The sequence below is a fragment of the Phascolarctos cinereus genome, unplaced genomic scaffold (assembly GCF_003287225.1).
Source record: "Phascolarctos cinereus isolate Bilbo 61053 unplaced genomic scaffold, phaCin_HiC Scaffold_3;HRSCAF=262, whole genome shotgun sequence".
Taxonomy (NCBI): domain Eukaryota; kingdom Metazoa; phylum Chordata; class Mammalia; order Diprotodontia; family Phascolarctidae; genus Phascolarctos; species Phascolarctos cinereus.
Genome location: NW_027555736.1, coordinates 77,431,217 through 77,443,724, shown reverse-complemented (window position 1 = coordinate 77,443,724; position 12,508 = coordinate 77,431,217). Strand labels below are relative to the sequence as shown.

Sequence of the window (12,508 nt, the reverse complement as noted above, 5' to 3'; positions counted from 1 at the left end):
CAACCACAATCTCCCCTCTGACCCTGATGGAGGCAGCTCAGGACCTCCAAACCCAAGAGTCGGGGAAACAGCAAAACCAGTGTCACACATCAGCTACCTTGTGGAGAAGGGGCCCTCTGTCTTTTACCACTAGCAACAACTGGTGACCAGCTGCTACCAATAGGAACACAAGTATGAGGGCCACAGGGGTGGCAGCAAGCTCTAGACCACTGGTCCTGGTCCAGCGCTCACAGCTTTCATCTGAGGAAGCAACTCCTGTGGAAAAGGGACTGGCCATTGCCACCAGCTGCCAGCCAATTGCTATTCATAAGGCAGATGGGCCAGCCTGGCTAAAGCAGTGAGGCACCTGAGGAAGAGACGAGAGGTCAGTCAAGGAAACCTAGAATCACCACCTTGACATTATGAACTTTTTGAAAACCCAGAACCCTGAACCTAAGAGCATTTGGAATAGCAAGGCTTCCAGACCAGTGCCTGCAACCCCAATTCTGGGAAAAGTGATTGAAATAAAATGAAATATAATTTAAAAATAGACATGAAGAAGTCTGAAAGTAAAAGTTGCTTAAGGTGAGGTGATGAATATGGATTTAGAAATGGGAAGGGATGCTGTATGGTAGGAAGAACAGTGTACCTGGGACAGGAGAGAATTTGGGTTGCATTCCATGTCTTTATCCTTCCTAGTTGTGGCACATAAATCAGCTGATTTTCTTGAGCCTCATCAACCTCATCTATAGATGGGAATTATCCTATTTGCACTTAGGATTCTCATGTGGATGAAATCAGATGCTTCATAAAGGGTGGTTTTTTTCAACCTTGCTGTGCCAAATACACATCAGCTACATTGTAAACTAGAGGGAAAAGGAGGACAGTCAGGTCCTACCTAAAGGCAGGCAAATCTTTCTTTTGATCACAACAGCAGTATTAAAGTCTTTCTCTCTCTCTTTCTCCTTTAGGATTACCATGTGACCCCACATTCATCCTTGGATGTGCTCCTTGCAATGTAATCTGCTCTATCATTTTCCAGAAATGTTTTGAATATAAAGACCAGAAATTTCTATATTTAATGAAGCTTTTGAATGAAAACGTCAAGATCGTAAGTTCCCCATGGATGAAGGTGAGACCACTGTTCTCTCTGTATGGAGTTCAGAATATTTTTTTAAAAATTACTTCAAAGAAACTACTACAAGCATATAGGCTAGAGTTCATCATTCATTCCATGGGAGGTACAATAGTGCCATGTTGGAATGGGTTCCCATTTTCTTCTTCATTGACAGGGACTAAAGACAGAAAAGGGCAACCTATGTGGTCTGATTTGAGGTACATTATAAGGCCCCTCACTGGAGTAGTTCACCCACTGGTCACAGGGACTGAATGTTAAAATTCATGTTACTAGAGACAAGCTGACTTTTCCCTTGTGCACCCAAGTTTGGATCAAGTTAGCAGATGAGTTAGCTGTCCCAATGGAAGGTGGGAGGCTGAGCTCTTAGAAGACCTCATAATGAGAAAGGATGAGAACTTTTCTGTCGGAAGTAAGAATTGAGAGTGAAAGCCAAGGTAGTTTCAGGCAACCAAGGAACAGAATGCTAATTTTTAGGGAGTTTGTATGGGAAATGATGAGAAAAGTCACTATTTTACAAAGGCACTTGTCCCACACTTACTCAGCCCTATTCTCAACATGATCCCAGTGCTAGAATAGAAAAGTATTTTCTTTTTCTAATAAAGTATGATATAAAATTCTTCTTTTTAGGTCTGCAATTCTTTTCCATCTTTAGTATGTTATCTCCCTGGATCTCATCACAAAGTAGTTAAAAATATTCACTTAATACATGAATTTATTTTGGAAGAAGTGAAGGAGCACCAAAGATCACTTGATCCCAGCAACCCTCGGGACTTCATTGATTGTTTCCTGATGAAAATGGAGCAGGTAGAGTGTGAGCAGTAGGTCTGAATCTCAGTTCTTGTAGGTGAAATGGCTTGTATATTAAAGACTGACATTCACCTTCACAAATATAGAGCAGTAAATGATCATATTTTAATCATGATTTTCCCCAGAGCGCTGTATGAGAAGAACGAGAAGACAGCGTCCTAGCCCTAATGGAATTTCTAACCCAACAGACAGGAGAAAGCCCATGTAAGGACAAGAATAATTATCAGGAATGTGTAAGGAAAGCCAAAATAGATTATAAATTGAGGATTTAAGTGATGAAGGAATTTGGAATGAGCAAGAAATATAATATTTGGAGCGGGTTAACATAAGACTTCCTTCTGGAAGAGTTAGGTTTTAATCTGGCTCTTGAAGAAGGTCCTAGAGCTAGGCAGTGAGGACTGGGCAGGACATTTCAGGAGTCTACAAAGACAGTGGGGAATAGGGAACTTTAATCTGAGCAGCTTAATTGGAATGGAAGGGCTGCTGTGGTCAGTACTAGGGGGGAGGTTGGTGGGTTTTACAGTCAAGGTAGTGGACTTAGAAGCTCTTCACTTGCCCACCATTTCACAAAGAAGAAAGAGTAAAACAAAAAGAAAGAGAAATCATTGAAAAGTTGCATAAAGAAAAAAATCCACCAAATTAGAAGCAAAACTAGAATAAAGCAATATGCTAATGTAATTCATATGGAGTAAATGAACATGGGAGAAGTTAAAACATACACTGATAGAATGCTGAAATGGATCAATGACCCAGTTACAGCAACGGAGTGTACTCTGAGGTCATCACTTATGGTTTTCTTACCAGATGAACCAGAAAACACATTAATTCAAAAACATTTAATTTAGCAATGTGTCAACATAAGTGGCCAGGAAAATCATTCCTTCATCAACCTATGCACATAAGGATATATTCTCCCACAGATTCCTACCCCATTGGTAGATGAGGGAATGTGGGAGAGGGCAAATATGTAGACTAAAGCAAGAGATTTTTAGAACTATTATGTATAGTAGTCTCTTGCGTGTTTCACGTTTAAGTGCCTTCAGAATTCTATATCCTTCCCGCCCCGCCCCCGCCACCACCCGCAGTGGGCATAGACCTTAGTCGACTGGAACTTGAATTATGCCCCCTAGTACCTGCGTACTTTTCCTATGTTTTTACCTTTTTTTAATCTTTAGTCCATTGGGTATTTCTTATATATTCAATTTCTTACCTCAGTGGTGACTTTTCCTCAATATCAACATCTCATTGTCAAGGGCAAAGCATTTAGCATCTCAGTTTCCTCAGTAGTAAAATGAGAATGATAATGCACTAACTGTATCACAGCATTTTGATGAGGATCAAATGGGAAATTTATACATAGATTAATTTTTTTGCATTAATTGTTATATAGATGGAAGTTGATAATTATTTTCCTTCCTTATTTGCTAAACTAATAAATCCTGTTCATCTCACTAAACTCATACAATAACAGAATGTAATCCGGAAGAAAATACAAGAGCTTACGTGTGTACAGTAGTTGTGCATTTATTGCTTAGTCATTTCAGTTGAGTCCAATGCTTCGTGACTCCATATTGGGTTTTCTTGGCAAAGATACTGGAGTGGTTTTCCATTTCTAGCTCATTTTACAGATGAGGAAACTGAGAAAAACAAGGTTAGGTGATTTGTCCAGTATTACACAAGCAGTTAAGCCTGATTTAAACTCAGCCCACTGCACCACCTAGCTGCTTGAGTATACCCACAGATATAATTGATATATGTTATATAGGTACAGATATCTTGCAAGATAGAATGATACAGTAGAGTTATATCAAACATGAATAGAAATGGATCCTGGTTGGCCTCATATTAACTTAGAAAATGCAGAAATTAACATTCTCTATGTTGTATATTTATTTTTACTAAATATTTCCCAATTACATTTTAATGTGGTTTTAGCAACACACAGTTTTGTTGGTGGCTTGAGGCATGAGGGCTGAGAATTTGACCCCCTGATGTAGCAGATAAAGAGCTGCCCTCAGAGCCAGGCAAAACTGAGTTCAAGTCCCCTGTCTGACACAAAATGTCTGTGTGATCCTGGGGAAATCACTTAACTCTTTAGTGCCCTAGGGCTAGGCAACTCTCTTGAAACTAAGTTTTTCAGAGGAAGTACAGACTTGCATTAGCAGACAGATTTTTTTTTTTACCTGGAAGACACCTGTGCCAATGAAATTGCAGGTCTAGTCTCTTTCTGTCTGTCTGTCTGTATATATCTCCCCATACCTTGCCATGTATCTTTCTTCTCTCTGTGTCTCTCCCATATGTCATATCTGCAAGGGCCAAAATGCTTTGATAATTGCCAGCTTCTTGTTCCACTTTGGATTGTGCTGCTCAAATTTAATTTGTTTACAGGGTCATAGATTTAGGACTGAAATGGATCTTGGAGGTAATTAAATCCAACTCCCTCATTTCACAGAGGAAACTGAAACATAGAATAGTTAAATGACTTGCCCAAGGTCAAGATCAGACCTGGTGTTGTGTTGGGGGCAACTAGGTTGGCACAGTGGATAGAGCACTGGCCCTGAAGTTAATAGCATCTGAGTTCAAATCTGGCTGCAGACACTTAACTAGCTATGTGCCCCTGGCCAAGTCATTTAACCCTGATTGCCTTCCCCTTAAAATAAAAAAAAAAATATCAGAACTGACATTTAAACCAAGGTCCTCTACCTCCAAATCCATCATGCTTTCCCTTGTGCACTGCTGCCTACCTTACTTTTCCATTAATCATACCAAATTATTCCTAGGAAAAGCAACAACCACAGTCTGAATTTAACATTGACAACTTGGCCCGTACTGTACGTGATCTATTTGGTGCAGGAACAGAGACAACAAGCACCACCCTGAGATATGGACTCCTGCTTCTCCTGAAATACCCTGAGATAGAAGGTGGGATAAAGGATAATAATACATATGATTTAATCTGCATGAGAGGGGTTCCTGGTCCTTTTGAGACTTTCCATGGAAACATTTTTATTGTCGTTTTAATATATTTAAGTCATTACATGTTCAAGTTTACTTATTCCTCCTTCTCCACTACTACCTCCACTTGATTGGTTAAGTGGTATATAATTGTGAGTTATTGGTAGAGGTAGCCACATAGATAGTGAAATGAATAGACACTGGAGCCCAGTGACAGAACTGGGAGGAACTGAATAAATGAGAGGCACTAGTTCCTGATAGCTTCTTGATCCTGCCTGACCATCAAGGAGCTGGTGCCTCTGGATTCCTGTCACTCTACAGCCAGAGAGGGAAGTACCTTGGGCATATGGTTGGTCACATTAAGTTGTAGAGCAGGTCCAGACTGAGAATCCTCCTCATTTCCCTAATCAAGTGCTCCTTGGTCTTTATTCTTTGAAGGACACCTGACCTTTTCTTATGGGCATTGGACATAGGTGCCTTAAGGGATGCTCAGCTAGCTTAAGAGACTAAAATGGAATTTTTATCTCTTGAAATAAATATCAAGTATTATTTACTAGTGTAGGTCTTGGTGAAAAATCAGAGAAAATATGAGCAAAGGCAGTTTTTATCTCTAGATTTAAAATCAATTTTCATATGTATTTTGACAGGAAAACTTCATGAAGAAATTGATCGTGTGATTGGCCGAGATCGAAGTCCCTGCATGGAGGACAGAAGTAAGATGCCTTACACCAATGCTGTGATACATGAGATACAGCGATACATTGACCTCATTCCCACCAACGTGCCCCATGCGGCAACAGAAGATGTTCAATTTAGAAAATATCTTATCCCCAAGGTCAGAAGGGTTTTCACTGTAACACAAGATTTTATAATGCCTCTCATTGAAATCTAGAATCTTGGAGTAAGAAGGAACCTCAGGGCAACCCACATTTCTGAGAAGTGGTCCCAGAATTTCAGAATTTGAAAGAATTTCAGTGGTTATAGTGTCCATTCCCTCTCTGAAAAAGAATTCCATCTACAGTATGCTCACTTGATGGTAATCCAATCTTTGCTTAAAGACTTTCAATGAGGTGGAACCACTTTGTTGCTGTGAAATTCTATTCTAATCTTGGACAGCCCTAATTAGAGGGAATTAGTTTTTTCTTGTATTAAGCCTAAATTTGCAGTTTTGTAACTTTAACCTATTGCTCTTTGGTTTTGTGCCCCAGACCAAAACAGAACAAAGTTACTCTCTCTTTCTGGTAAAAGTCCATAAAACACTTGGGATGAGTTATTATGTTCCCTGTTCTATTATGTCTTCTGTTTGCTTGTCTAAATATCCCCATTTCCTTCAACCTATCCTCACGTGGCATGGACTTGTTATTCTTACCATTCTGGTTGCCCTCCCTTCAGTAGCCTCCAGCTCTTCAGCGTCCTCTTAAGATGTGACTCACAGAAGGAATACAATCTCATTTATGAGCTGAGGAGACCACAGTACTACTTCCAAGCTGTCTTTGAACCTTCAATAATTGTTCTTTGTATATGGTCAGTCATCAGTTTTCAATCCACCTAACTGTGTGATAGTCAAACCTGTATATTTCCATCATTTTCAGAGGAAGAGCATGAAAATCTTTATCAAATGTTTTGCTAAAATTGAAGAAACACCTGTATACGGCATTCTGCTGATCTACCAGTTTATTAATATCCTCAAAAAAAGAAATAATGATGATTCCACTCCAGATCCTTGTGACCACTACCTCCTTGTCTCAAGTCATAGCCTCATTCCTTCCTTAACCAGATCATGATCTCTTTAGAAATATGTTCTAGACTCTGAGTGCATTGAAGTGCACTTTTTTTCACTTTATTTTTCTTGCTAAGGTGTCTAGATGCTCCCTAATTTTCTCCTTACTTCCCTGGGGTATTCAATCACTGTTAGCTGTATCTATTTATTTATTGTATCCTTTTCAGTTGAAAGAGCATTCTCTCGGTCAGAAAAAAAAACAGAAGCAAAAGAAAAATGGAGAAGTTCTGCATCTTTTCTTTTCACTTGTCATCCTTGTCCTTTAAGCCTCTGGGTTTTGGGTTTATCCTTTCTTTAATCCTCCTCTTTTTCACAACATAGTTTAAAAAATCTCTTCTTGTGCTCTGTTTGCCACACCAGCTCTGTGCATTTTGGGCTTTATCACTTCTGTCACTTTTATGGAACTGTGACAGTCCTTTTACTCATCCTTGTCCTTGAAAAATCTAAGTTGATTGGTGAATTCTCTATAATAATTATAACTATTGTTTATAAAGTACTTTGAAGTTTACTTTGCATAAATAAGCTTATTTACTCTTTAAAACAACTCCATGGGAATACATGCTATAATTATCCCCATTTTACAAGTGAGTAAACTAACTCTTAAAAACCACCTGGTTCACCTAGGGTCATGCATTGAATAAATGTATGAGTCAGGATTTGTCTGAAGGTTTTCCTGACTTCATCTAGCAGTCTCCTCACTGAACCACCTGGCTACCTTATCCACATTGGTATCTTTAGAGAATGTTCTTTTTCTTCCACCACCAGAATTCTTTTTCTTTGTGTCTTGAGAAACTTAACTCTTGTCTTTCTGGTGATAATAATAATAGCTAGCATTAAGGTTTGTGAAATAATTTACAAATATTATCCCTTTTCATCCTGATAACAATGCTGAACTGTAGGTGCTATTATCATTCTCATTTTCAAATAAGGAAACTGATCTAGGAGAGTATTATTGGCCAGGGTCACATAGCTGTGAGTGTTTGAGGCCTGATCAGTTCCTTCTGACTCCAACCATTGTACTTCCCATTGGCCACTTAGTTGATCTGCATAAACTCTAAGATGGTTGGTCACTTTCCCAAAAATTCCCCTTATTACATCCATAATGTGCACTGAAAGTGTAAGTGTGATTGCAAATCCTGCAACACAGCATGATCCCTCCAGAGGAAGAATGCTGTGCCTCAGGGGATCTGAGCCATCTTTGTTATCCAAGTTCCTTTCAGCGGGTAAGAACTGGTTCCACCATAACTGCAGGATGAAACTATCATTAAGAAAAGTCGTGGAATTACAAACAGCTCTGTTTTTGACAGAAGTGAAACTCAAGGATCCGAATGGATAATTGAAGGCTTCTATCACTGTTATACCATGTCTAACCTCTAGAGGTTATAATTTGTTTTCTGTATTCCTTGTCTAGTTTTCTTTCTGTCCAAATGGTCTGTAGCATATTCTAATGGCAATGTCAGTTTTGTTGTTGCCTCCATTTCTCTTCACCTAGAGGCTTCTCATCATTCTTCTTTCCTCTCTTGCTAAATAGCCTCAGAGGAGTGTTTCTTCTTAATATATACTACCCCACTCTCTTTTTCCTATCCTCTTTCTTTTGAATAAGTTATACTCTTTTCAGGACTTCAGCCTTCTTAAGCATCTCATCATACCAAACCCTATCTGTACCTTTGAGGTGAAATTTGCTTCCTTGTCTTAAAATCTCCAATCATTTTTTTTTAACAGCACTTTAAGCATCAAAAAATCCTTTGACTATATTTATATTAAATCAAAATAATCATCTTTCCAGCCTTTGCTAGATGCATCATTCCACTCCTGTTCAGGAGTTCATCATGTCGATATTTTTATTAATATGTGGTCCAGAAATCAAAATCACATTTTTAAACACCCTCTTACAAGATGTCCACTTCTGAAATCTGCCTTTCCTTTCTGAATCTTTTGTTTCCAATTACAACCATAATGAATACACCACCTGTGCTCCTAAAGTCTTTAGGTTTTTTTCCTTAGTGTCAAAACCTTTGGAGATGCTTCCCAGATTCCTTATGGTAGTATCATTTTTGCTCATGTGAATCACCAGATGGGTAGTAGTTGTCCCCTTTGTTTTGTAAGGTTCTCCACTATCTCTTGGACATATGCTCTTGGAATATGGCAGAACTAACTAATTTTTTTTTTTGTGAAGCAATGAGGTTAAGTGACTTGTCCAGGGTCACACAGCTAGTAAGTGTTATATGTCTGAGGCCGGATTTGAACTCAGGTCCTCCTGACCTCAGGGCCAGTGCTCTTTCCACTGTGACACCTAGCTGCCCCAGAACTATCCATTTTAGTTGTTGTCAGCAAACAACTGTTTCATTATCCTACAGGGAGTCACCAACCATTATTCTTTTCTTCTTCCTGGATGTCTTGCCTGATAGCACCTGTGAACTTACTTTACCATTCTTGAGACTACAAGCAAATGCTTCTTCCTCAGAACATCTTGTTTCTTCATCTTCAAGAAGAGCTCCCAAGTTGGTTGTCAGCTCTTGACTTATTCTTCTGTGTGACATTATGTTATTCTTCAACATCCTGAAAAGGTCACAATTAATTTCTGTCTCTTCAGATCATCTGGAATCTGCTTGATCTTATTCATGATTGGTGTGCTTATTGTCCACCTAGGCAGCTCTTTTGTCTTTTGATAGATCTAATGATCAAAAGTTATTTTATTAACTTTTTTTAAATCTGAAAGCTGCCTCCTTGCATATTTTACTCATCAGTACTGGTTCTGCTCTCCAAGTGTCAAAATTCAGTTTCATCTCTCACAATAGTATTGTAGACTTTCTAACTTACTATCAGCAGAAGTATTTAAAAAGATTGGCTCTTTCCATACTTAAAAATCAGGGTTTTGACTAGGTGATAGTTTCAAATTCTCTTTCAGCTCCAACATGCTATGGTTCTTATTTTCTAATTATTTATTTGTATCTCTTTATTTCAGGGAACTACCATCATACCATTCCTGTCTTCTGTTTTATATGATGATAAGGAGTTCCCTAATCCAGACCAGTTTGACCCAGGTCACTTCCTGGATGGAAGTGGCAACTTTAAGAAGAGTGACTATTTCATGCCTTTTTCAACAGGTAAGACATTCATCTAATTATGTGCATTAAAGATGGGTTGATAACTGAGAGGACCTTATTACTTGTGTGATCTCAGTCAAATTATTTCATTTCTCTGGACTTCATTTACCTTATATACCAAAAAACTCGGTTGGTCTATGTGACCATTATGGTCCTTCCAATTTATAAGACCAGGTAGTAGGTTGAAGACATAGTAAAGTATTCTTCTAATTCTCATTAGGCCCAGGTTCATCAACAAGTCAGTTGAGTTTCAGAGTAGTTGTTCCAAAAAAGAGGCAGAATTGAGATAGTGGCCACTGTGTTCTGCATCCAGACCTAATACAAACTCCGCCCTACATTAATAACCATCCTTCCAGGCACTGTCAACCAGGAGCTACTTCTCAGGTAAAGTCTTCTAGGCTTTTATGTTAGCATGGTATAATCTTGTAATTTATCAAGCCAAGGAATGGGATTGGGTTATATTAAGGCCCATTACTTAGGTACCATTATGGCTAGGGTCACTAAAGCTCTAATCTTAGAGTTTATGATTTTATGGAAATGTGACTCCTTACTAGGACACATGAGCATGGAACCCTCTTCCCTAGGTATGTATATTTTAATGAGGATCTATTGGTACAGAATTATAACTGATGATCTGTCCTTTCACTTTCAATTCTTGGGGGAACCTATTGGTTATTAGGTAATGGTACCAATAGCCCATTCTGGTGCTAGCAGACAAGAATGTTGGCAGGCAGCTAACTCTCCTTGACACTGTGGTCTCCAATGCCCTGTTCAGTTGGTTCTAATACTTAGGTTAGAGCTAGGAGTGAGTAGTTAAGCGAAGTGGCTGGATGGGCATGAAGCTGTGGGGGTAGACTTTAGAGGTGTTTTCTGTCCAGAACGGTGAGAGATGATTCTGAAGGGGAACTTTGATCATCTTCTGTCATGTTTCCCCATTGCAGTCACTGTGGGTACCCACAAAGTTATTCCTTGAGACTATAACTGAGTGATTGTTTCTCCCTAAGACAATGACTCCTTTCCTCTGAATATGAATCCCAGTACTTGCTCTGGCTTAAGGGACATTGATCGAGAGAGAGCATACAGGAGGGGTTTATCCTCTCTGTCTTGGCTCTTCAAAGGAGTCAAGAACCAGAGAGGAAAGGAATGCACACAATTCTTCACCTAATGCCACTGAGTGTTAGTGGGCTACCTGTAAGTCCAAAGAAGTGGCCTAGATGACTTAGAAGTTTACAAATATGAAATCCTTACATTTGTCTCTTTCAGGGAAACGGATATGTGCTGGTGAGAGTCTGGCTCGGATGGAATTATTTCTATTTTTTACTACCATCTTACAAAATTTTACCTTGAAATCTCCCATTGACTCAAAAGATATCGACATCACCCCAATTGCCAGTGGATTAGTCAAAGTACCCCCTTCCTATGAGCTGTGCTTTCTACCTTCCTAAAATATGTGAAGGACCAGCCCTAGTTTCAACTGCTCTAGAGTCTCTTCATGTTCTATGAACAAGATGTATTCATTCCATTGCCTGCCAATGAAAGCCCTCTATGATTTCTGCCCAAAATACTCTTCTAGCATAATCTAATACTCCCTTTACCTTTTGCCAAAATCATGATTTATTTTCCCTCAAACTGCCCTAGAAATTCCCTGTTGCTGGAATATTTCCTCTTTTTTCTTAACTTTAGCTCCACTGACAGAAATCTCACCCATCCTTCTAATCACAATTTAGGTGCCATATGCCTGTGACCTCTTTAGTTCTTACAGTCTGTATTATTCAATTTAAGCCTGAATTATATATGCATCTTATATTGTGTGTTCTATCCGACATCTTTATTGGGTCCTGTCTTGTGTTCCTCACCAGATCTTAAGATTCTTTTTAGTAGGTCCTCTATCCTATACTTGTGTGTAATTATCCACCACCACTTGGTTAGAAGCCATTTTATGCTCCTTAAAAGTCTCATGTTTTATACTTCAACACATAGATGTATCCTACTACGTTGGCAGCTTAACTGCTCACAATGTGAGGTGGCAACTTGGACAGAGGCTAGGACGTGGAATTACAAAGACCTGATTTAAAATCCAGACTTACACATTTACTGGCTGTATGAGTCTGGGAAAGTCATTTTACCTCTGTTTGCTTCAGTTCCTTTATGCTTAAAATGGGGATAAATATAGCATCTATCTTCCCAGGTATTGTGAGAGGATCAAATAAGTTGATAATTGTTAAGCATTTAGTACAGTGTCTAGCACATTGTAACTGCTATATAAATGTTACCAGAAATTATTATTATAATAGCAATAGCTACTACTACTATTACTTCTACTACTAGTACTGCTACCATTAGTACGATCATTACTACTACATATTTCAACTTCCTACTCTAATTAAAAAGTAGAAAGAGAAAATGATCCACTGTTCACCACCTAAAAGAGAGCCTGGGGGGGAAACTTACAACAATGTCATGGTCAAATTTCAAAACTCCCAGGTTAAAGAGATCATATTAGAAACAATAAGAAAAAGAAATTCAGATGCTGTAGAGACACAATCAGGATCTCACAAGATGTAGCAGCTTCTACATGGAAATACCATAGGTTTTGGAATATTATATTTCAAAGAGCAAAGGTGCTGGGGTTTTGAGCAAGAACTACTTATGCAGCAAAGTTGAGTATAACTGTACTATATACTACATATTCCATGCTATGTATTTCGATACCATATCCAAAAATTATATATTTGACTAACT

The 12,508-nt window shown here is 38.7% G+C and overlaps 1 protein-coding gene across 2 annotated transcripts in view; it reads left to right on the top strand.

The window, feature by feature from the left end:
- Positions 1 to 11,572, top strand: part of LOC110204450 (cytochrome P450 2C19-like) — a 26,188-nt gene extending 14,616 nt beyond the window's left edge. Inside the window, exons 4-9 of one of the 2 annotated variants that reach the window (XM_078150990.1) lie at positions 951 to 1,111; positions 1,745 to 1,921; positions 4,705 to 4,846; positions 5,527 to 5,714; positions 9,625 to 9,766; positions 11,030 to 11,572. In XM_078150990.1, coding sequence (XP_078007116.1) covers positions 951 to 1,111; positions 1,745 to 1,921; positions 4,705 to 4,846; positions 5,527 to 5,714; positions 9,625 to 9,766; positions 11,030 to 11,211 — 992 coding nt within the window. In that variant the 3' untranslated portion in view covers positions 11,212 to 11,572. The remainder of the gene's footprint in view (positions 1 to 950; positions 1,112 to 1,744; positions 1,922 to 4,704; positions 4,847 to 5,526; positions 5,715 to 9,624; positions 9,767 to 11,029) is intronic. The other variant, XM_078150991.1, reaches the window with a different exon arrangement.
- The last annotated feature ends 936 nt before the right edge of the window (positions 11,573 to 12,508 follow it).